Below are 26471 nucleotides of genomic sequence, written 5' to 3' on the forward strand. Positions count from 1 at the left end.
CACAGTAAATTGCAGAGAATACAAATACAAACACTGACAGATTACTGCTTAAGATCTATCCTAACAAACTCTTTTCAAATCAATAGATCCAATAAACAGCTGGGCACTGTCAGTTTAAAGCCGCAGATAAAAGCTATACAAGCACTTTAGAAGTCAGAAACGTTAAAAAAAAAAAAAGAAAAAGAAAAAATATATTTACAAGTTTCTTCTTTAGTTTATGTCTACATAGCCATCGCACATTAGACTCTTTCATAAGACTCCATAGTCAATGTTGTCACCATGCGCATGGCTAAAGCGTGTGACCACAGACACATGAGGTCATCAGAGTAAGGTCCAACTGTCCACTCTTCAGCAGTCCCATTTTGTGCATCAAAGGCTTTACTCAGCCTGAAGCTTGATAACCATTTTTTGTCAAAGCTCTCACACAGAAAGTTATTAACGGCATCTGTTCATCGCCTTTCTCTTTTAGAACCTCGCCGCCGCACCTTGAAAGAAACATCAACAGGTGTAATTACCATTGTTTTATAACCAATTATTATTCTTAACACGTTCCTGATAGTCCTTTCTTAAAATCTTTCTCCTACATTAACTTTCAGCCTTAGCATCACATACATGAATGCTCATAAATAGCCTTTCCCAGGATTAGCAAAAGAGAAAATATTTTACTTTTCTGTTTAATAATTTTAAAGAGAAATGAACAGAAGTCAATGTCAATGGCAAAAAACAATGACAAATATTACCATGTTATTTATGTGTCGGTAATAAAGGAAAACATCTGATATTTATGAACTTAGGCTTATAGCTACCTTTCTCAGAAATTACTTATTGAGTTTGGATCATAACTATCAAAAAGATATAAAAAATGTGGCAAGTACTAATGAAAGCATAAAATTTCAGATAAAATAAGTTTAGTGTTATCAAGAGGAACACAAACAGAACAGGATTTTAATGTAACTAACTTATAGTTTAGTTTTCCTTTAATGAAGCCATCAGTTACTATGTACTCATCAGCCTTATTTTTATACCTTCCCCCCATAAAAACCCTTTATAAGCCAAACTAGTTTGAGACCATAATTCAACATATTTTTTTCCTCTGGTCTTCAACTAATTCAGATAAATGAATCCTGATGCAGACAGAGGTGCTGATTATATTAAATAAGACAGAGAGGCAGGGGTCAACTCTGGGGCTTGATCACAGGACACACGTTTCTCAAACAAAAAACTGAAACTAGCGGAGCTGATCCACAGATTCAGCATGAATATTAGCAATACACAGCTCTTACTTAGACGCATCAATTATATTTCTTCCAAAGAGAAAAATCGGAGCTGTGACAGGCAGCCATTCATTATTTTAAAAAGTATCTTGGGAGGCATCACATTCCTACTTTTGTGAAAGAAAGGTCTATTGCCAATTTTTATGAATTCCAAACGCTAATTTTATTTGAAGACATGACTTTATTCTACATGACTGACTAAATTCTAGTTGCTACTGAGAAACTCAAACAAAAAACTTATACGAAATATTACTAAGAGTATATGTAACAGATACTGGGAAAACTTAAGTGCATGTGGTGTCGTCCTGAGACTATCACTTGCTCTTCTCTGTATTCAGTTGTACACTGGACATTTACACTTTCACTAGGCTATGTCTATTATTCTCACTTGGTTTCAGGTTTTCATAAATGATATTTTCTCCACAATCTAAGCTGATAGATGAACTAACACACTACAAACAAATGAAAAAATATATACATAAATATTCAGAATTATTAAGTAACAGCAAGTGCTAAAAGAATCTGACCACTTATCAACTCTAATTCTACTGAATATATTCCATACTATCACACATGGCACTTTAAAAAACACGTACATTTACTGTAGAGACTTCATCTTCTTCTGTTTCTTCCTGTGGATTTTCATCATTGACAGGAGAGCTACCCTGAAACACATCTATTTCTTCACTTGAGTCATTTTCTTTAGTAGCTGCTTGTTTAGAGCGTCCTACACGGCTAGAGTAACACAGGTAAAATAAAATGAACACTGTGATCTTTACGTGGCAGTTTACCTTCATAAGAGGGCTCCCCGGGTGTACCACTCAGCTGGTTAAGAATCTGCCTGCAAGGCAGGAGAATCAGGGCTTTGATTCCTGGGTTGGGAAGATCCCCTGGAGAAGGGACAGGCTACCCACTCCAGAATTCTTGAGCTTCCTTGGTGGCTCAGACGGTAAAGATGAATGAATGCAGGAGACCTGGGTTCAATTCTTGGGTTGGGAAGATCCCCTGGAGAAGGAAACGGCTACCCCTCCAGTATTCTGGCCCGGAGAATTCCCATGGACTCCATGGGGTCACGAAGAGTCAGAAATGAATGAGCAACTTCACTTTCTACTTTACTTCATAAGAGGAAATGTTTTAAATACTTAATAGACTCTCCTTTATTATCATTTTTACCCTCAATTACCGTGTAAGCCAAGAAATATTTTTCTTACATTCTAAACCCTAAACCAGTACTTAACCCTAGATTGTTACATATAAAAAGATCTAACAAATAACAAGTCAGGGTGACTGAAACCAACGCCATAAAGGATTTTAAAATATAACCCGAAGTCTACTCTTCCTTTTATCTTTCCCAAGTCTGTAAAAGGCATCTATGTCTACTGAGTTGCTCAAACCAGAAAATTTAGAGTCTTCCTTAATAGTGTGCAATTCTTGGTCTGACCCAAAGATTCTACTGGTAAAGAAATATCAAATCCATTCACTCTCTCCATCTTCACTGTTACATCATACATATTTCTAAACCATTCTCATCTCTTGCCTCTAAGTAATCTTTTAAAAATGTAAAACAGCTGATGTCACGCCCCTGAGAGAGGCCCCTACTGTACTGAGAGTAACTGCATTAACCTCCTTGATAAGGACATAAGGACCTTTAGACTGGCCTTGCCTACTTGCAGTTCTCATCTCTTTCTATACCCCAAGTCCCTAAAACTGCAATACAGCAAAAACTTTGCCTTCCTTCGGCTCTCTGAATTTGTCAAGATTGTTCCCACTTCAGCACCTTCCAAAACAAGGTCCCCTCCACTTGAAATGTTCCTCTCCCTACTCTCTAGAAGTCTAACTCCTACTGTTCTCAAGGAATCAACTTGAGGAATCAACTTGTTCTCAAGGAATCAACTTTCCAAAGAGAAAACTTCCCCAGTTCCCCAGCCTTCTCATTACACTCACTTACAGCACCCTAACTTTGTCCTCCAAGGTACATTTCACAACTTATTATTTCACATTCATGTGTGATTATTTAATAACTACATTCCCTTTTAGATGCTAAGCACTATAAGGATGTCTGTTTTCTGTCACTATATTCCTTAGCACCTAGTACTCTCTGATACATAGAAGATACTCAAAAATATGTAACAGATACCACCATTTAATTAAACGTATGTATCTGTTGGTATTTAATTTAGAATTTCCTCATCACTTCTATAAGCAAATGAATATACGTACTGTTTAACCTGTACTCAAACCAATTTACTCAAATTTACTTGATTCAGTTTTTCAGAATTAACAGAAGAAAATACAGGGAAAATAATATAATCTTGCTCAATTCCACTAAGATCAGAACAAGAAAACAAGCAAATAGTAACATATGTGATCATACTACCTCTAAAGAGGGGCTTTCCAGTAAAAAGAAGTTAGGCTGTTAAGATAGGACATACACTCTCTCTCTCTGTGTTGATTTTTTTTTAACAGAAAATACTTGCTTCATTAAAAATATTCCCATGAGGAGGACTTGTGTAATTTTACAAGACAACATGATAATCATATAAGCCCTTAATTTTATGATGCCCCAATATAAATTAAAGTTACAAGCATGAAAGATATTTACCCTGTTATTTTGTTATAAAATTTATCATCGAAATTTAAGCTATCTTAGTAATTTTTTTTAAACAGTTATTTTTCCATGGTTGAATACAAACACATTTATAAAGCTGCCACAAAAATGTACTTACCTTTACTTTTTACGTGAAAGAAAAATTAAATGGAAAAAGGTGGGAAGTACTGGCTAGACACTCAGTAACTTTTCCCATGGAATACATAGGAACAGGAAACTATAAACTGAGTGTTTAACCAAGGTGTGCTGGCAACTCTGAAAAGTCAAGCCACTGAAGTATGAGATTACTTTCAGAAAAACTGTAAAATTTCTAACAGACAACATGCTACTCTGTTTTTGCTTTCAATGAGGAAAAAAGTGCCAAATTTACAAATTACAACATTGATGCCCCTGCCACTTTAATAATTTTGGACACAGATTTGTTACTATAACTCTCCTATAAACATGCACTTGTGTGAACATCCAAAACTATCTATATGTAGATACAGATGTGTTAATTTACTTAGAAAACAATATCAAGACATCAAAAGCTTGAGATCACTATGTGATAATTTCCACCAACGTACTTAGGAAAAATGATGCCTGTTACTTTCCTACACTGATCAAAGAATGAAAGCAAAAGTGTATAAGCTATTTTTTTAAAGCTGCTGAGGAAAGATGGAAAACCTGTGGTGTGGAGTAACAAGAAAATGTGATCTATGCGTGATTATTTAAAGATATGCCATCGTCTCTTTAGGTACCATAAAGTGTGTACTGGAAATAAATTATTTGGTATTTGTTTATAACCATTTCTCTAAAGCCTATAAAAATGTACAATTGTCGCCAAAGGATGATTGGGATATTAATCACCTAGGTAAGTTTACAAAAATTTTATCTTACCTAGTATAATGGGCTAAATATATGGGTGGCTCAGACAGTAAAGAATCTGCCTGCAGTGTAGGAGATCTCGTTTGATTCTTAGGTCAGGAAGATCTCCTGGAGAAGGGAATGGCAACCCACTCCAGGATTCTTGCCTGAAGAATTCTTCCTTGGAGAATGGACAAGGGAGCCTGGTGGGCTACAGTCCGGGGGTAACGAAGAGCTGGACACGACTGAGCAACGAACACTTTCACTATGTATTGTTATACTTAGAAATTTATGAACTCTTGCAAAATAATTTGAAACTGGTTTGAAACTTAATATTATTTACAACTTACACATTTTTGGGGGGTTGTGATGGTGATGGTGTTTTTGATGGTCTTCCTCGTCCTTTCTGTGGTGTGGACTGTGTGGATTCAACTGCACTAGTTTCAGGAGACTCTGCTCTGCTTTGGGGAAGACCCAGATGCAGACAGCATCAAGTTATGATTTACAGTACAATAACTGAATGCATGCAGTTCACAGTGGCACACACTTACCTCTGCTGTGCTCTCCTTGAAGGCCGGTGCTGTTTACTTTTTGACTTCTGCTCTGTGTTTCCACTTTGTCTTTCTTCTTCCTCCTCCTCTTCTGCTGTCGAAGGTCCAGATTTTTTTTTGCTTCCTTTTTTGGATGTTTTCATCGTTGGCTCTTCTTTGGGTGTACCCCCACCAAGAGGTTTTGGTGGTCGGCCTCGTTTACCTTTTTTTGGTGGACTGTTCTGTTCATCCTCATTTTCTAGTATATCTTCTTTGAGCCTCTTTTCCTCAGGCCACTGTTGTTCGTCTGACTCTGAAGCTGTATGGCCTCTCTTTCGTCCACGCTGACTGCCTTTAGGTTTCTGTTCCTGTACCAACTTGGAAAGGTCATCCATGCCTAATTTCTCTTCTGAATCTGTTACAGGTGTCTTTTTCCGGCTTCTAGGTTTGTCCAATTCAGACTAGGAATAAAAGCCACGATTTCAAATATAAAACTTAGTATACATTATTAGTATGTATGTGTGTGTGTGTGTGTGTGTATGTTCAAGAATAAACAAATGAACAAAATCTGTTATCTACTTCAGTTATAAGAATGTACCTAATAAGGTCTAGAGGTTTTAAGCATGTCGGAACCATAACTACCTACTTGCTTTTATTAACAATTTTCTAATATAAAACATAATCTGGGGGTAAGAGGGTAAATTTTTATTCTTACTCAAGCTAAAGAGCCTCAGATGAAATCTCTCAGTAGATGAATAGATGATAAATTTTTGATGAAGAGCTAGTTCATTAAAAAGAACATTCTAAATTCAACACTTAAAAGGAGTCATAGTTCAGTACTCATTATGAAGAATTGCAGTTCTTATTAGTATCTGCTGTCTCTACCAAGTTTTAATTGGCAACTTACTTTCAAATATTTCACAAATGTCTATACTGTTTCAGTAATAAAATCAATATATTTTCTTAAAAAAAAAATCCATCTGGTCTACTAAAAAAAAAGAAAAAAAGCCAAATTCAATGCTTAAATAATAGACAACTACACTGAGTATAGTGCATCTGCATTTGACAGTCAATTTAAGTAGTCCTAATTTTACCACTCAGTATATATAATAAGACATAAATATTAACTAGGTAATGCATAATGCATACACATCATAAAAGAACTATTTTATTTCAAAAGTGGAGGTTGCAAGATACAAAAGTTAAACATATTCATCATTTATTAAAAATTCTGAAAACATTTCTGAATCAAAGATATTGCTTCTTCCCAGATACAACAATATAAAAATCAGTGACTTCCAAATTTAACATAAAATCCCAGTCTACAGTCACAGAATTTAAGCCTTGACTCGTAGATGGAGATTCTTTAAAGAAATTCTTCAAAGAAACAAGGAAGAGTATGTATGAATTTGTAATTTTCTCCATAGGTTTGAAGAAGTGAAGTGAAGTTGCTCAGTCGTGTTCGACTCTTTGCGACCCCATGGACTGTAGCCTACCAGGCTACCCTGTTCATGGGATTTTCCAGGCAATAGTACTGGAGTGGGTTGCCATTACCTTCTCCAGTGGATCTTCCTGACCCAGGGATCGAACCCGGGTCTCCTGCATCGTAGACAGACACTTTACCGTCTGAGCCATGTCTGTAGTACTAAGTTAATTTCCAAATGGTTTGTTCCAATTTACATTCTTAAAACATCAGTGACTACAAAAATTATCAGATTACTTATAATTCTTCACGTTTAGTTAGTCATTTGTGTTTCCTATCTGTGAACTGCCTAATTATGCCCCTTGTCTGTTTACTGGAGTTTGAGTTTTAATCTACAACATTCTACACTTTCATGTGTATTTCGTGTATAACAAACAAATATTCCTGTTTGTTGTGAACTGAATTGTGTTCCCACAAAATTCACAAGCTGAAGTATTCTGATATTCTTTGGATATGGGATCTTTGGGAGGTAATTCTAAAGTCATGAGGGTGGGGCCCTCATGATGGGATAAGTGTCCTTAGGAAAAGAGACACCAGAGAGATCTCACTGTCTCTCTCTCTCCACCAGCTTGTTGTTGTTCAGTTGCTCAGTCATGTCCGACTCTTTGCGACCCTGTGAAAAGCAGCACGCTGGGATTCCCTGTCCTTCACCATCTCCAGAAGTTTGCTCAAACTCATATCCTCTTACCACTGGTAAGAACACAGTAAGAAGGGAGGGTGTGTGAAGGTGTGTGCACGTGTCTTCAGTCATGCCCAACTCATTGTGACCACATGGACAGTAACCCGCCACACTGGTCTGTCCATGTCATTTTCCAGGCAGGAATACTGGAGTGGGTTGCCATTTCCTACTTCAGAGGGTCTTCCCAACCCAGGGATCGAACCCAGGGTAGCCATCTGCAAACCAGGAACAGAGATCCCATCAGCAACTGGACTGGCCCACACTTTGATCTTGGACATTCCAACCTCCAGAAATATGAGAAAATTTGTGTTGTTCAAACCTTCCAGTATATGGTGTATTGTTATGGTAGCCTGAACAGACTAACACATTATCATATCTTGTTTTAGAATAGGATGTGAGTTGAGGTTCTAAACTGTTTTACCTACTCCCACTGCCAAAGACACATCTAATCACTTCAATGATGTATTATGCTTCCTTTACTTTGCATTATTTTTCAAAGACAGTAATGCTTCTAGGTATTAGTAAAATACTATGCAACAAAAGCATGGTATTTTACTAATTATAACTAAGTATGTTTGTGTTTGGTTGGGCTGATTTTATCATTACTCCTTCTTTGCATCCATTTATTCTACCCTTGAGCTTCCTTGGTGACTCAGTAGTAAAATACACCTGCTAATGCAGGAAGACACAGGTTTGATATCTAGTCTGGGAAGATCCCGAGAAGGAAAGAAAACCCACTCCAGTATTCTTGGGAATACTGGAAATCCTGGGCAATCTCACGGACAGAGGAGACTGGGCGGAGGGGGTGTGGGGGAAAGGTGGGGCTATAGGCCATGGTGTCACAAAGAGTTGGACACAACTTGGCAGCTAAACATTCTTCACCGTGGACTTAAAATCACACTGGGATTTTACAATGATATTTTCACTCAGAACTGTCATTTTTTTAAAATTCATTTATCCCATGAAAGAATATGGCATGTCCTCTCTCTCTCCTATATTTCTCAGTTTTAATGTTTTCTCCATATAGGTTCCTCCTACTTCTTTTTAAGGTTATGTTTAGATCCCTCTAATTTCACTGTAACAGTTATTGCTGTAAAGTAAATCTGTTTTCCCCCTAGTGTCTATCTGATATAAAGTAAAATAACCAGAGTAAAGTTAGTTATATATATACATACAAACATACATCTACCATGCTAAATTTAGTTTCTCTATTGCTTCCCCTTATTTTTTTTAAGAGTATAAAAATAAATGTCTCTTCTTTTTCATTGTCATACTTTTGGTTCCTATTTCATGTCTTTCAGAACTGGCCAAATATTCTAGAACAATAACAGTGGTGATAACTGGTTGTTTGTTTTGTTCCTGATTTTTAATAAAAATGCTTCAAGTATTTTGCCTTTAATAATAATAATTTTGACCAAATCACTGACTACTGATTTAAACAGATAAAACTTTTAGCATATGATGAAGTACGTTTCTACCATTAATTTACAAAGAGTTCATTCATTTGCCAAGAATGAAATTTTATTTATATCTGCTTGACACGATCTGAGATTATCTTGTTAGCATCTTTTATTTAGGATGTTGACTTGCTATTTAAAAACATCTTTTAGCATTTAAATTATCCTTGTATTCTGGGAAGAAAAAAGACATATAAATGTTTGGTTTTAATTTGTTACTATTTTTCTAGAGTTTTGAACATAAAAATTAATTGTCATTACTTAGAGAAGAAAAATATTAAAATAAAGTTTCTAAGTATAAATATTACAATTCATTTTGATGTCCAAAGATCTGAAAAAAATGGCTGAAATCTTAATGTTTTGGAAAAGGCTGGTGGTAAAAAGGAAATTCAGTGTCTGTTTTCTTGACAGTATCATAAAATAATCTAGCTTCCTAAAGCACTAAATTCTCTAATATTTCATTTGTACTGTACTGTTCTCAGAACAGAGTGGGTATAAAATTGACATTAGAAGTAAGAAATGGGGAAAATGTTCATTGTAAAACTAAATTACTATTGTTCAGTTGCTAAGTCATGTCCAATTCTTTGCGATCCCTGTCTTCAGTATCTCCTGGAGTTTGCTTAAATTCATGTCCATTGAGTTGGTTATGCCATCCAACCATCTCATCCTCTGTTGTCCCCTTTTCCTCCTGCTCTCATTCTTTCCCAGCATCAGAGTCTTTTCAAATGGGTCAGTTCTTCGCATCAGGTGGCTAAAGTATTGGAGTTTCTGTTTCAACATCAGTCCTTCAATATTCAGGACTGATTTCCTTTACCATGGACTGGATGGATCTCTTTGCAGCCAAGGGACGCTCAAGAATCCCAACTATTGTGGTTCTCCAACACCACAGTTCAAAAGCATCAATTCTTTGGTGCTCAGCCTTCTTCATGGTCCAACTCTCACATCCATACATGACTACTGGATAAACCATAGCTTTGACTATATGGACCTTTGTTGGCAAAGTGATGTCTCTGCTTTTTAATACATTGTCCAGGTTTGTCATAGCTTTTCTTCCAAGGAGCAAGTGTTTGGAGCCCAAGAAAATAACTCACTGTTCCCATTTTTTTCCCATTTATTTGCCAAGAAGACTGGATGCCATGATCTTAGTTTTTTGAATGTTGAGTTTTAAGCCAGGTTTTTCACTCTCCTCTTTCACCCTCGTCAAGAGGCTCTTTAGTTCCTCTTCACTTTCTGCTGTTAGGGCAGTATATCATCTCCATATGAGGTTGTTATTTCTCCTGGCCATCTTGATTCCAGCTTGTGATGCATCAAGCCTGGCATTTTGCATGATGTACTCCACATAAAACTTAAAAAAGCAGGGTGACAATATACAGCCTTGTCATACTCCTTTCCCAACTTTGAACAAGTCCACTGTTCCATGTTTGATCTAACTGTAGCTTCTTGTCCTGTATACAGGGTTTTCAGGACAGGTAAGGTGGGCTGCTATTCCAATTTCTTTTAAGAATTTTCCAGTTTGTTGTGATCCACACAATCAAAGGATTTAACATAGTCAGTGAAGCAGAAGTAGATGTTTTTTAGGAATTCCCTTGCTTTTTCTATGATCCAACAGATGTTGGCAATTTGATCCCTGGTTCCTCTGCCTTTTCTAAATCCAGCTTGTATATCTGGAAGTTCTAGGTTCATGCTCTGCTGAAGTCTAATAGGATTTTGAGCATTCCCTTATAGCATGTGAAATGAGCACAACTGTATGGTAGTTTCAACATTCTTTGGCATTGGAATGAAAACTGACCATTTGCAGTCCTGTGGCCATATTTAATATAAATGTACATGAACAATAATCCCTTTGCAGTGAAATTTCAATGTGAAGCTGGTAGTATACAAAAAAGACGATACTTTTCCACTATCTATTGGTCTTTAAATTGAACTTCTGTCTCCTAATGTCAACTCTCTAAAGACATTTCAGTTGGAACAAGCTTATTAATAAGGTGCTTCTGAAAATGGATGCAAAGTTACACAAAAGATGGCAAAAGCCTTATTAACTACATGTATCAATCTCAAAAGCTTATAAATTCAGAACTGTTCTATGAAAACAAAGAGTTTATTCTGCATTGCTCCAAAATGTAGACTAGATATGGAATTTATAGGATAACAAAATATTAACCATGTTTTCTAATTTCTAAGAGCAGTATATATGGGTGTGGGTAACCTACCTGAGGTCTCCAACAAATGGGAGAAATTACAGGCTTTCCACTTAAGACATTTTCAAGCATATGGTATCTAACTCTCATAAATTATAAAGAAGGAATTTCTACACTAAGGGAGAGGTCAGATTAGAAGACATTAATAACTATTCTCATTCAAGGATTCTTCTGTAAATCCAGATAACAAGGTTCCTTTCTGGCTAAGCAATCAATTTTTAATTCTGCTTGGGTGAAATATTTAAACAGCCAATAATAATCAGAATTAATACTATAGTTAGGATTGAGTAAGAATTTTAGAGTTTTAAGTAGAAAGAGAAACAACTTGCTAAAATAAATTACTGGAGAAACCTGAAAAAAACTGAAAATCATTTAAACTTTGTGGGATATGTAAGTTTGGGCCACTGGAAGACAAGAAGTATAAGAACTATTTCAGAAAATAGCAATGTGTTTATTAATAATTTTTCCCTCTATTAATCAAGTAGATGAAAGCACATTAACTTTTATTATGATGATAATCATTAATAAAAAATATTAATCTTGATAACAATGAAACAGCAGCAACCACCATTCATTTGGGCTAATTCATTTATTCTGATAAACCTTACCAGCACCTTATTAATTTCTAATAAAGAAATTAATTCAGGGAATCTAACAGGTTATTCAAGAAATGTTTAGAGCTAACCTAGAAAGTCAAAATGTACTCCATTATTGTCATTGGGTTGTGTTGGAATACATAACCGCATTCTATATCCATACTAAAAATGCCAAATTGTCTTCAAATGATAATTATAAATTATGTCTATAACACATATCAGTATCACTGCTATTAAGATTTAAAAACTAAACAAGGACTTTATGAAAACTGTGGCATTTCCAACATTCACTGGAATCATATTTAGTAATTAAAGGCTCAGGAGATCAGCTAAGATGCAAGAACCTTTAAGAATTCTCATTCTAGTCTCTTCTCTAAGGCTAAGTCTAAACTCATTGTGTTTAAAGAAAAAGAAAACAAACACAAAAGCCAAACAGTTCTGAGTACAGAACAGGCATGTTTGAGTCCAAAGCTTTAAAGAATAAAGGCTGCTTACTAGAATAAGACACACAAGAAATTCAATATACTTAAATTACATGGTAGAGGATAATTATAAACTCAAATTTGTGATTAAAACCACTGAAGTAAAATCATATGTCAAACTTGAAAGTAACACTCACTGGTTTCCGTGTAAAAATTATTATTTATATAGAAAGAATTACTATTCTTGTACTTATTATAAAATCAAACGAAATATCTCACCCTTACAAGATCAGAGTCGTCTCTCTTGTCACTTTTTTTTCCCGGCAAAGGTGAAGACATTGTGTAATCTTCATTTTCACTGTGATCCATTTCAGAACTATCAAGCCTTTTAATACAGATATTTGTTATTATTATTACAATCAAACCTTAAAAGTTCTTCCTGTTCCCAGTATAGCTTTATAGCTTTATGAACAAAAAGTTTCATTCTTTCCAAAAAGTATCCATTTTATTTTCATGGTGGTTTAGTCCTTAAGTCGTGTCTGACTCTCTTGCCATCCCATGGACTGTAGCCCGCCAGGCTCTTCTGTCCATGAAATTCTATAGGCAAGAATACTGGAGAGGGTTGCTATTTCCTTCTCCAGGGGCTCTTCCTGACTCAGGAATTGAACCCAGGTCTCCTGCATTGCAGGCAGATTCTTCACCAACTGAGCTGCAAGGGAAGCACTTTAATATATTTAATACCATTTTGGCTATTTTCCAACCTTCTCCCTTTTCATGCCTGCCTGAGATTACTATTAGCTGATTCTGGCTCCTCTTGGAAAAGGAAATGGCAACCCACTGCAGTGTTCTTGCCGGGAGAGTCCCAGGGATGGCGGAGCCTGGTGGGCTGCCATCTATGGGGTCGCACAGAGTCAGACACGACTGAAGTGACTTAGCAGCAGCAGCAGCTCCTCTATTCTCCATCAGTAACCTAGGTAATCTTCTAAAAGCACAAATTAGATCACTAGACTCTACTACATCTTCCAGTTTTACTTAAAAGTCAAACCAAATTCTTTACATTATCCACAAGGGCCAAACATAATCTGGCTACCTCTCAACTTCATCCCTGACCATTATTCTCTAATCCCCACTCTCCAACCAAAGCGATCTCTCACACACACCTAGCCCATTCCCTTAGAAAGAGTCCTGGTGAACAAAAAACAACACAACTCAGAAACTAAACAACAACAAAACAAGAATGCTAAAACTAGTTAAACTGTAAATTATTTTCCTTTTTTCTTTGGAAAATAAAAAATTGAAAGTACACAGCACAATTTGAAAGCACATTTTTAAACTTTTTTAAAACAAAAAAGTTATATACTTGCTCAGTAAAAGAAATTCAAAACCACATCAGAGCATCTCCCTCCTTCACTGGATTACTGTATATGCTACGAAGATGTTGGGTATTCTTCCTAAAACTTTTGATGCATGTACAAGTACATGTAAATACAAATTCTTCCTAAAACCCAAAAATACTCTACACTGTTCTTTTCTTGTCTTTTCCACTCAATCACGTATTGTGGAAACTCTTCATATGAGCTCATATGTCATTTTTTAAAGGACTATGTATTCCACTGTATAGATGAGCTGTAATTTAAAAGTTTACATTCACTGGACATTAAGTTTGGAAACCAGCTTACGTCTAACAACAGATTGCCCCGGGAAGCTAAAATATGAAAGGATATGGAGTACCCATCTAAGTGAGTAAGCAAATACATTTACCCTGTAAATGGCTATCAGTGTTAAAATAGGAATGTACAGATATGCACTGACTTTCATTCACTGACATTGAAGGTAGAAGATGTTATTTTAGATCGCATAGCCTTGGTGGAGTCCTTAATGTAAAGCATGGTATTTCTTGTGTACTTACCTCCCTTTTATTCTTCCAGGAGAGCTTGGATTTGAGCTGCTGCTTGCATTGCTTACAGTTTCCATTCGTGATGATTTTGTCTGAGATTGTTTGCCTGCTGATGAAAGCGGCTTATTAACAGCTCCTAGAACATTGGTTGTTTTGGGCTGAAATGAAAAATGCATATCTCTTTCTATTTGATAAAAGCCAAAAGAAATTTAGATGTAAAGAATCACAAATAACACCTGCCAAAGTATTTCCATATATAAATCATGAAAAGCCAGCCTATCCTTAAGCAAAATAAGAATTATAAACTGAGTATCACTTGAATAAATAAAAAACTGTATTAACAGAATAACAGTTAAGTTTCTAAGTTATCTACAGTAAGAAGGCTTACACAGAAAGTGAGAACACAAAAAATGTATAGTCAATAGTGAAAACTGACAATCAGACTCTTGCTAAGGAAGGACATGTCTTTTTACTTTAATACTACAGAATGAGAAATTTAAGAAAGAAGATATCCAGGGTTTTACCATAAGCTAAAAAATATTTTCTATATCTCAACCTATATCTATATAGTAAAAATAACTTTTTCTTACTAAATGGAAGATACTGAATATTTGTATTTTCTTTTGATATACCAATTTAAAAGAAATACAAAATAATATAATTATATCAACAGTCACACTAAAATAAACTACCACATAAAAATTAAAACAATTTTCAAAACATACTTTTCCAGGAGTGAAAAATGATTTCATTTCTGGAGGCAGATAATTTTTGGTGTTACTGAAGTTCTGGAAGCAAGGGAAAAAAGACACAGTCAATGACTTCTGAAACACTGTATCTACAAAGCAATTCAAAAGTCAACAAAGCTTAAATCAGAGCAGCTTTTGGACTTCCCTGGTGGCTCAGACGGTAAAGCGTCTGTCTACAATGCGGGAGACCTGGGTTCCATCCCTGGGTCGGGAAGATCCACTGGAGAAGGAATGGCAATCCACTCCAGTACTATTGCCTGGAAAATCCCATGGACAGAGGAGCCTGGCAGACTACAGTCCATGGGGTCACAAAGAGTCAGACATGGCTGAGTGACTTCACTTTCCTTTACTTTCACTTTCCTTTTGTTTTAAAGTGCATTATAAAATACATACTTATTGAAACTAAAAATCAGTTGAAACACAAAATTTCAGTCACTGATTTTAAATGCTGTAATAGCTAAAACTAACCTTGTACTAACTCTCGTACTAACACAACATTTTTGAGCTCTAATATGCTAGAGCTGTAAGAGGACCTGAACAAAAACACGGTTATACAATAATACTCTCCAGGGAAGAGACCACATATATATACTCTTTTTATCTTAATCACAAAAAAGTGAATGCCTAAATGCAGACAGTCCCTTTTTAGGTGAACCTACAAGGCCTGTTTCAATCTCTATACACTGGGGTTAAGATATTAACTGGTATTCTGCTTTAAAAAAAAAAAAAGGGTAATGACTGTTCTCCTCTCACTTAGGTAGACTATAAACCTCCAAAAGATTCTTAAAAATACCTTTTTTAGATTAATACTACACTTGAGTTTTCTGAGAGTGGTTTGGGAAGATCCCTGTAATGCTTCCCAGGTATTAAGCATGCTCCAATGTCAGTTCTCTGATTCTTTCACACCAGTTAAAATTTCAAGGGCTTATAATTTCAGACTGTATCAGCATTCTCCTTCCCGTTTTGAATCAATGGCCATTAACTCGGCAATTTACCAGCTTTGATCACATTTTTGCCAGTGCTCTTAACACTAGCATAAAACTCAGAAAACAATAAAAATTCTGTATCATTTTAACTCATTTCTGAACCTATTTGTGTCTTCCAGCTTGGCCCATATTCTGATCTTGAACATGGTTAAGATTCACGGCGACCCTTCCCCATGACATAAGTAGTGGCTCAACTCTTGACACTGACTCTTCCTGATCTTCCCACAACCTAGCGGTGACAATACATTTTATTTCAACTTACACAAATAAATCCTAAAGTAACTACCTTGTCAGGCTGGGTGAAAAAACGAGCTGGCAGTACTGGGTCTTTAGGAGATTCCAAACTATATGTGGTGCTTTTTGACATGATGATATTCATGGCAACATCACATACAGTATACAGTTTCTGCAATGGGTATTAAACAAAAAGAAAAAATCAGGTACTTAAGTTGGCAAACTAGAATCTGTGAATTAGGAGTAATTCCAGAACATGCATTTAGTACGTAGTTTTCAGGACAACAGTGTAAGTTAATATACTTATTCTATTATTGTAATTAGTTTACTAGTAACAGCATTACTACCATTCTCTACTGATTCTATATTAACACGAATACTACTATTTACTACTAGTAGAAAAGACTGATGCTGTCTACAGAAGTCTTATACCCTATGCTCAAATGCTTAAAGTCGATACAGAATCATAACTATTTACAAAGAATTACATACTTCATTCATTTTTGCATCATCTGGTCCTTGGGCATCTTTTGTTTGTTTAATATTTTCTACCATCTTTCTGATAAACGCATGACTATTATTTTCATTTTTAGCCATTAGTATTTCCAGAACAAACCAAAGACACCTAAAAAATACCAAGAAAAAAATTCACTATTAAATACAGATATAATTCTAAATATAATGAACTCCAAGAGCAGAAAAAATTAAAAAGAAACAGCTAAAAATCAATAGAGAAAAAAAGTATGTCACATACATATTACAACGTATCAGCAAGGTAGGTATGAGTTCATAACATCCTTTCTCAAAGTCTCACTAATTTTCCTAGGTAGACAGAAAAGTTAAAAAGAAACAGAAATGGTAGAAATAAAGCAATGATCTTAATCCTGTGCTGTGGCAGGGATGGAGGGCTGCCTGAAGCAGTAACTGGGTCATAAAGTGAAGACTCTCATGTGCTAAGATTGACTGTGGTTCTGACTGCAGTCTTTAGGAAACACGAACAATCGTGAGAGTCTTCATCAATAAATTGAGGGAAAAGTCAGGGCTGACAACTTTACATACTTAAGGGAAAAAACAAGTTTCAGTATCTCAGTTTCAGGGTAATTATATTAAATTCTATGCAAGAAAAAAATGAAAGTCCTTTGTCTCTGTATTACGCATACAGAATGGGACAGAGTGATCGTACAGAGGAGAAAATGGGAGAAGAGGGAAATGTGAAACAAGGCATCCTTCTGGAAGGGAAAAAAAGTAACCTCTGAGACCGCAGGCATAGGTTACAGTTTCTTTTCTCTGAGAGAAAGGAGATCACTCAGGGCTGTACTAGACCATTTATAAATACAGCCCCAAATATTTATTTAGTAAGTTTCAAGGAATATTTTATCATTTAAAAAAAAAAAAAGTGTTCTGAGAAAGAGGAATGGGGAAAAGTTTTCCTTAGTATAATCATACTAACACAGAATTCATTTGGGAAAACTAATTGCTTATTTTTTAAAACTAGAAACTATGGCAAAAAGAGGGCAAAAGCCTTTTCTCTTGTCATGAGAAAATTACCAGTAATTTAATTTTATTCTCTTGAAACACCACAAATACTTAACTGTAAAATATTTCTATGAATCAAGAAACCAAGAGTTATTTTCCTTTAATAAGAAGCTAAAAGCATAAGAAATTAATTTATTCAAAACCACAGAGGTCACCCTTTACTATAACAGAAATAGGATCTCATCTCTATTTAAGGAAGTCTTACAAAGACTTCTGTAAATACCATTATATTCCCCCATCCCACACCCTGGCAGGTATATTCTTCTGGCATCTCAACAAGAATCTTTTAAAGAACTACAACTGTTATAAGCCTAATTTAGTCAGAGAATCAACAGTGAAGTATGGGAACAGTACCCTGGTTATCAACTTGGCCCATTATTAAATTAGACTATCTTTCTTCCTTATGGAGAAAGACAGGAACTGCAAAGGAAATATGCTTACCATGTGAATAAGAGTGTTAATTCACTCCACATAAAAATCTATACAGTGCTTCAGAAGAAAGTAGGAAAAGATAAGAATTACAAAGCAAACTCTTTAATGGATAACTTCAATAGAAAAGAAATGCCAGACTGGTAGAGAAACAGGACAGTAATACAGTAATTATGCTAAGTTGTTTTGGGAATTATATAAGAAATGAAATATGAAGAGATGGTAGGGGAAAAAAAAGAGAACAAATAAGAAATGAAATAAATTTAAAACACTAATTATAACTGAGATTCCATTATCAGCAGGAAAGGGGAAAAAACTTCAGAAAATATGCAAATGGGATGGAAAAAGTCTTACTCTTTAACGTCTTTAAGTTGTTCAATATCCTGTACTTTGACATAATCTGGGTCATGCGCCAAAAGGTGAATTGTATATGGAACAACATACTCAGGTAGAAGAGACAATAATTTTTCTGAAAAAGAAATAAAACAAAAACATCTAGATTAGAAAACCAAATCTTATTCATTCTCTTTCTCTCTCTGATACTCTATTTCTTGCATCCCAATAATATACCACAATATCACTGGAAGAAAAATACACTGAAAGGTCCAGTGCTGAGGTACATCATAAAGTTTATTCGGTTATCCATCATGGCCAATACTGATATGCCTACTAAATGCACCCTGTGCTGAGCCTACAAAGATGAATATTTCAATTTTCAACAGATATGAGACAAAGTGACCCAAATTATACTCAAGACTAAGGAACATAAAATCTATTTGTCTTCTTATTAGTAACTCTAGGTTCAACACTCCCTTGTAAGTTGCTGTGCAAAAGGAAAACAACTAGTAAATCCTTCAGTCAGTATGGCACAAAAATAGGAAGTAAAGGTTGATACTATTTAATATAATTTACAACATAAAAACTGATAGAAAAGAACATTGTTTCTAGGGCATTTTAAATAACAATGAAGTATCTTTTCAGTTTAAATTCAAATGTTTTAATTTCTTAACTGAGATCAGTACAGTCCATTACACATAGAAATGGAAATCCTAACTAGTTTTAATAAAGGTTGCCCAAAAGACCAAGATTCATACTCTGAGCAATTCTTTTTATATTTCCTACTCTTGTAATTTTAAATCAGATGTTCAGTCTAGAGTAAAATAATGTATGTGTCAACAAGGCACCAAATTTTCTTTATTCCTATCACTGAACTCAAAGGGAATAAGCTTGTGTGTAATATTCATTTCAAGGTAGGTACAGAAGAAAAAAGTAACAAGGTTCAAAATTCAGTGAAATTTGAATTAAAGTCTATCAAACATGTAGTGAGTGCTTATTCTTTTCCAGACCTACTATTTTAGTAGGGCTTACTATTTTAAATATAAAGATGTGTAGGACTAGACACACACACACACAAAAGACTAGACAAAGACCTCACAGTGAGCACAGGCAGGACCAGGACAGAAGCCCCACTTCACCATGAATAGTACCCTAAAATAAGAACAGCTAATAAATTCTGAGTACTTCTTTGGACCATGCATTATGCCAGGTGCTTTATATATATATAACTTTTTAATCATAACCACCATAAGATACAAGTAAAACTATACCAATCTTACAAAAAGGAAACTAAGGCTCAGACTGCATAAACAACCTGCCCAAATACAACCAGTAAATGGCAGAGGTGAGATTTAACTCCAGAACCCTCAAGGCGAAGTAGGAAGAGAAAGAAAGAAAGAAAGAAAGAAAGAAAGAGGGTCTCAAAACTGTAAGGATTCAAAAGGGGCAAACTTCTCTCCTTGGTTTTGTTTATTTGTTCGGCCAGAAGGGGGAGGCAAAATTTCCAAACAGTTGACAACAGAGAAAAAAAAGCTGGCTAGACAAATTCAAATAATCCAGAGTACAAGGAGCAAAGAATTTACATTCAGGAGTAGCTAGAGAGAAAGTTTAAAACTCAGGCTGAGAGTTAACTGCAAAGGGTCATGCTAATGAGCTTCTACTTGATCCTCTGAGCAGAAAGGAGCCAACCAAGGTTTCAAGCAAGGAAATGATGTGAGCTGATCTGTTTTAGGAAGATAATTTTGACAGTGGTGTGGCTCGACTTGAGGCAGGGGAACATTTACAACAGGGAGTTAGTTAGGAGTAGATATGATAATCCAAATGAAATACAGCAGGAAGGGGAGTTGGGAAGAAACAGCGAAGACACCCAAAGAAGAATTAAGAGGATTTAGTGACCAATGAGAGGAAAAAAGAAGGCATGAGGAATGCCTGTGACTTCTGACTTGCATAACTGGATGGCTTTAATGCTGTTGATCAAGTCATAGAAGTCAGGGACACAAACACTAATAGTGTGGACGGAGTGATGTGAGCAGATTTTCAAAAGGCACACAGGACCCTGATATTAATGTCAGCTACAGGTGAGGACAACCAATATAGTTTAGAGACCTGGACTTTTTTAAAGTAAGAGTACTTAGACAATCTTTATAAATGTACCTCTTACTGTTTCATTTACCTCCAAAGTTCCTGCTTTTTCCCCTTGGTCTTTTAGTCAGTTGCATAAAGAACTATGGGTTGATATTTAAATACCCATGCATTTGTATTTTAAAAATGACCTTTTATGAGGAAAAGTTGCTACTGAAAAACAGTAATAACAACTTACTTAATGAGGGCTGATTAGAATATAATAAACAACAGTAACGTCATTTTGTGTTCCACAAAACTGAAACTGGCAAGATGGGAAAGTACACTCTTCATTTTCACACAAGCTTACCGCTAACAGCTGCATGTTGTTTCAGATACTCCCGTCTCACATTGATATTTTTTACCAGACACTGCCTGGCATGAGCTCTTCTTTCTTTTACAGGGTCTTTTGCACAAAGTGCACAAATTGCCATATACTCAAGTGGAAGCCGTAATCGAGAAAGGCCTTTGTGAAGTTTCTGAGCAAATACTTGTCTTACTTGATAGCATTCATCCTGGAAGACATAATTATTCCATGTTACCTACATGGTATCAAAGAGGAAGTAACAACTTTGGATAGGAAATCCACTATATCAGGTAATCAGAAGAATAAACATAGCATGTGTACCCACAACCAGTGCTCCAGTTCACAGGACTGAGATGTGACAAGTTAATATGGAAGCCAGAGTGATAACTTGGACCTTAAAATGACTACCAGCTACCTGTGTGAGAACACATTGAATGTACTCTTAAAATAGATAAAAACTAGTAAATATTAGTCCACCTTAACTTAAATGAGATATGTAAAAACAAGTCTGAATACTATCTCTTATTTACCTTTTTCATTTACTGAGCAAGATAAAACTCTGTCCAATTTATATATTTAGTTCTATCATTTAAAGAAAGTGTTCAGATTAAAACACACAACTCCAAAGGCAGGAGTTACTAATCCATTTCAGCAACATCACGTTCCTCTTAGTTCTATAAATGAACTGCTCATCACTGTGCCTGCTTTTCTCACACTACTCGCTCTCCTAAACCACCCACCTCCACTCTAGTAGCTAACCCGTCCTCATCTTCAAGGACAGCTCCCATACCATCTCTCTGGGTCATCCCAGTGCACCAGCCCCAAGCATCCTGTATCTTGCATCGAACCTAGACTGGCAATTCGTTTCTTATATGATGGTATGGGGAGGGAGGTGGGAGGGGGGTTCAGGATTGGGAACACGTGTACACCTGTGGCGGAATCATGTTGATGTATGGCAAAGCCAATACAGTATTGTAAAGTAAAATAAAGTTAAAAAAAAAAAAAGGACAGCTCCCATATCTTCTAGAAATCACTGTGTAAATCTTTATCCTGAACCCTCTGTGCATATCTAGTACTGTGCTCTGCTGGTACTCTGTGCAAATCTCCAGCCTAATATTTAGTACACGGTATGAAAAGGACTGGTTTATCTGTCTTATGCAGTGCTGTTTCTTGAAGCCAAGCACTGTGATTTTACTCCTCTTTGTGCCTCAAAACCTAACACAGTGTCTGCTACAGATTATGAGAATTTTTTCTAAACTATAGGGAAAAGCTCAATATGACTTTTGAGCCATATATGAGATATACAAAGACTTTCATTATTATACTCCATCAATGAACATAATGTGTGGTGTGTTTCATATTATTGCAACTTTATGTTTATTTCTTCTATCTAGAATGCTAATTTCGCTTTTCTTCAAAACCCAGGTTGCAACATCTTGCCCTTATCTTTAAATCTTTATTTTGTGCATCTTCTTTCATTTACTTTAAACTTCAGTTTATTACAATACGAAACAACCACTTTTAAAAAAAGTAGTCAAGTGCAGCTACTATGGAGAATAGTATGGAGGTTCCTCAAAAAACTGAAAGTAGAGTTGCCATACAACCCAGTAATCCCACTCGTGGGCACATAATCAGCAAAACCATAGTTCAGAAAGAGACCTGCACCACCCCGTTCACAGCAGTGCCGGTTATGACAGCTACAACCTGGAAGCAACATAAAGGCCCATCCACAGATGAATGACAATACAACTCAGCCATAAAATGAACGAAATACTGCCATTCTGCAGCAACAGGAATGGACCTGTGGGTTATCATACTAAGTGAAGTAGGCAGGTCAGAAAGACAGATACTATCACTTATACGTGGAATCTAAAATAAGACACAAATGAACCTATCTACAAAGCAGAACAGACACACAGAACAGACTTATGGTTGGTTGCCACGGGGGAAGGTAGAGTGGGGGAGGGATGAAATGGTAGTTTCAGGTTAGCAGATGCAAAGCATTATACACAGAATGGACAACAAGGTTCTACTGGATAGCACAGGGAACTAGATTCAGTATTCTGTGATAAACCATAATGGAGAAGAATATAAAGAATGTGTGTGTGTGTGTGTGTGTATACACATTACTGAATTACTTTGCTATATAGCAGAAATTAACACAATGCTATAAATCAACTATACTTCAATTTAAAAAAAATAGTAATTAATAGACAGAACTACTGTCTATTACCTATCCTTATATTCCACAAAACAAAGTTAAACTTATATCACCCCTTCTTCATTATCACCCCTATAGGGAGAAGAATTTTCAGTATCCAATTATTCATTACGAAAATATCCAATTACAAGCAAACAATATAAGTAGAAGTCAAAATATCACAAATATATTCACAAATGAACACGCTATTCTCAAGACTATATTATAGATACAAACTAGTCAATATTATACTGGAGAAGAGAATGGTTACCCATGCCAGTATTCTTGCCTGGAGAATGCCATGGACAGAGGAGTCTGGGGGGCTACTGTCTATGGGGTTGCAGAGAGACAGAAAGGACTGAGCAACTCTCACTTTCACTCAATACTATTATCTAATAATAATAAGCTATAGTGGAACATAACCTGCAGAAGCAAGCGGCATCACTATGCTCGTCATACCTAAAACTAACACAATACTGTAAATCAAATATACCTCAATAAAGCAAGCAAACAAACAACAAAATACTGAAGAACACTCAAATATCCCTCCACACTACTTAGATACATTTCCAAGGCCATGTTTTTGTCATTCTTTCAGTAATCACTGACAATCTAATAATACGATGCAAATTAATTACAATGTCAACTGTGAATCACAGCAAAGGTAGGAGAGTTTCAAAAGGTCATTAAGATAATGTTAGGAAAAAACTGTCAAATCATATGCAAGGCAATTAACATATTTAACAACAAAAGATGAGAAAATTGACAAGAATGATGATACAATGGGTACAGAAAAAGAGAATCACCTAAATAAAGATTTAAAAGATGTGCTCCTGGGAAATGAGGAAGTCTTCCAATGTTTGCTCTGGTTTTTGCAAAGATTTACCCTTTTCACTAGTTTATAAAAAATAATATGAAGTAAAGAACAGATTTATCCTTTCGACTAGGTTATTAAACCAGTCAATCCTAAAGGAAATCAACCCTGAATATTCACTAGAAGGACTGATACTGAAGCTGAAACTCCAGTACTTTGGCCACTGATATGAAGAGCCAACTCATTGGAAAAGACCCTGATGCTGGGAAAGATTGAAGGCAGGAGGAGAAGTGGATGACAGAGGACAAGATGGTTGGATGGCATCACTGACTCAATAAATAGGAGTTTGGGTAAGCTCCAGGAGACAGTGAAGGACAGAGAAGCCTGGCGTGCTGCAGTCCATGGGGTCACAGAGTCAGAGACAACTGAGCAACTGAACAACAAAGGCTATTAAAAATAGAAGTAAAGATTTACACTTTGACTGGGTTATAAAAACATGTGAAGCAGAGGATAGAGTGATACAATTTTTATCAGGAAAAATACACTCTCAAAAAAGCAGATACTTGATACTTTCATGTTTACGGTTATAACCAGTAATTGGTTCAACATAAGGAAGATGGTATCTAATACTACCAAATATTTTTCTGAAATAAAGTTCCAATCGAAGCTTTTATTCACTACTAAGAAATTCATTTTAGTCTGCCTATTAAATAAACTTTTGTGTTAATTCTGCTGTACAGTGAAGTATACTTTTTAAGTGTAAACTATTCTCAGAGTTATTTGTAGTATCTTGTAAATAGTTCAATTATTGTGTGTATTGCACTGTATTAACAGCACTTATATTTTCTGTTCTCCTAAGAGGTTATCTTAAGGGCTATAGCCATGACTCACCTTTGTATCTGAAGAACCTAGAACAATGCATAGCACATAGAAGTACACAGTACATTTTCATGAAGTGTATTCACATTCTAAAATACCTAGATTGGCCTGGAGAATTCCATGGACTGTATAGTCCATGGGGTCGCAAAGAATCAGACATGACTGATTGATTTTCAAGGGCTTCCCTGGTGGCTCAGCTGGTAAAGAATATGCCTGCCTGCAATGAGGGAGACCTGGGTTTGATCCCTAGGTTGGGAAGATCTCCTGGAGAAAGGAAAGGCTACCCACTCCAGTATTCTGGCCTGGACAATTCCATGGGCTTGTATAGTCCATGGGGTTGCAAAGCGTTGGACACAACTGGGCTACTTTTGCTTTCAAGATTTGTATTATTGAATTTTTATTCCTCCAGATTTACTTTCTATTCAAATACATGACAAAGGCCACTGAGATACAACATTGCCTTTAACGAGCACAACTCAAGTAAATACAAATAAACCATAGGCATGTAACTAAGCACAAAGCAAGTATGTATCAGGACTGTAGATAAAATCTGTAGGGGGATCCAAAGGAGATCTGTCGTAAGAATAAGAGCTAGTTTTGTGGAGAAGATTGTGTTTGAGCCTTGATTTGCAAAAAGGGTTGGATTTGGGTATGTAGAAATGAAGAGGGTGAAAATAAAATTAGAGGGAGGCAAACTACAGGTACATAAAAGAAAAAAAAATGTTCAGCTTCACTGAAATAAACATAGGTAAAGGGTGGTGTGCTAAACAGAATTTTTAAATTTATATGTGGGTCCAAATATTAGAAGGGCTTGAATGGCAAGGTAAAATATATGCAATTTTTCTTTCTTATGCGTACAAGCCCATAAATATTTCTGAACAGGGGAATAACATGACCAGAACTTGATAGGAAAATTTAACCCACCATAGAGAAGTCTCCCAACAGCACAGATAACAGCTAACAATGGGTAAAGCAATCAGAATGGTTAAGGTTAAGAAGGTATGAATAAAAAAGATGTAATAGATATCAAAGGACAGAATTATCTGTACTTTTGAGACAAGGTACACACACAAGCAAATAGTCAAATATAAATCATGCTTTTAGGTCTAAGAAAGCCATTCACCTTTACTTCATGTTTCCTGAGGTTCTCTGTGTGTCAGGAAAGAGTAGATTTGGGAGAGATTCAGTCTTACACTCTCAGAAAATAAAAGTTTGAAAGTTCTGTTTGGTGTTGGAAGTGGGTCCAGAAACTTGAGAAGGGCCAGAAAATGTAGTTGTGAAGTATGACAAAAATCAGGAGACAAAAGCCAAAAAAAAAAGTATTTCAAAAATAAAGGTGCAATGAGTTGTGTCAAATAATGCCAAAAGGACATGTAAAATAAAGATTAAGATCATTGGACTGGGGGACTTAGTTAGATCATTTTTGGAAAACAGTGAAAGCAAATGCTAAAATGTGAGCACTTAAGAGAGGATAAGAGAGCAGAGACAAGCCTGTGGTTGAAAGGAACAACAAAATTAGGAAAAAGCTTTGTTTACAATAGGGTAATCCCATATTTGTAAGTTGTGAGAATGTGCTAATAATTAACGTTTTACAATGACTACATGTTTCACAGTCAACAGAATTCTGAAACAACCTTTAAACTTAGGTAATTTGAACTTTCACATTGGGAATTTGGTGACTGAGATAGTAACACATACAGTATGCTAGAAAAGAAAGTCTCTAGAATTTAACAAGCACGGATGTTCTCTGGACAGAGTGGACATTTAACTAATGATCTGCACAAACTTACTATACACAGCAAGTTCCAAACAAAGTCCATCTCTCTTAACATCAATACTTGCCCTAATTTTTAAAAAAAATTTCTACTTAACAACCAATACCACTAATAC

General features: G+C 35.8%; 1 protein-coding gene across 1 annotated transcript in view; it reads right to left on the reverse strand.

Annotated features, from left to right (window-relative positions):
* Positions 1–337: 337 nt before the first annotated feature.
* PDS5B (PDS5 cohesin associated factor B) overlaps positions 338–26471 on the reverse strand; it is a 115644-nt gene continuing 89510 nt past the window's right edge. Inside the window, exons 24-34 of the mRNA XM_052650130.1 lie at positions 20692–20896; positions 18279–18393; positions 16452–16584; positions 16012–16131; positions 14716–14778; positions 14003–14148; positions 12373–12478; positions 5280–5719; positions 5079–5189; positions 1871–2009; positions 338–485 (exon numbers count right to left, since the gene is read on the reverse strand). Coding sequence (XP_052506090.1) covers positions 450–485; positions 1871–2009; positions 5079–5189; positions 5280–5719; positions 12373–12478; positions 14003–14148; positions 14716–14778; positions 16012–16131; positions 16452–16584; positions 18279–18393; positions 20692–20896 — 1614 coding nt within the window. The 3' untranslated portion in view covers positions 338–449. The remainder of the gene's footprint in view (positions 486–1870; positions 2010–5078; positions 5190–5279; positions 5720–12372; positions 12479–14002; positions 14149–14715; positions 14779–16011; positions 16132–16451; positions 16585–18278; positions 18394–20691; positions 20897–26471) is intronic.

The sequence above is a fragment of the Budorcas taxicolor genome, chromosome 12 (genome assembly GCF_023091745.1).
Source record: "Budorcas taxicolor isolate Tak-1 chromosome 12, Takin1.1, whole genome shotgun sequence".
Lineage (NCBI taxonomy): Eukaryota > Metazoa > Chordata > Mammalia > Artiodactyla > Bovidae > Budorcas > Budorcas taxicolor.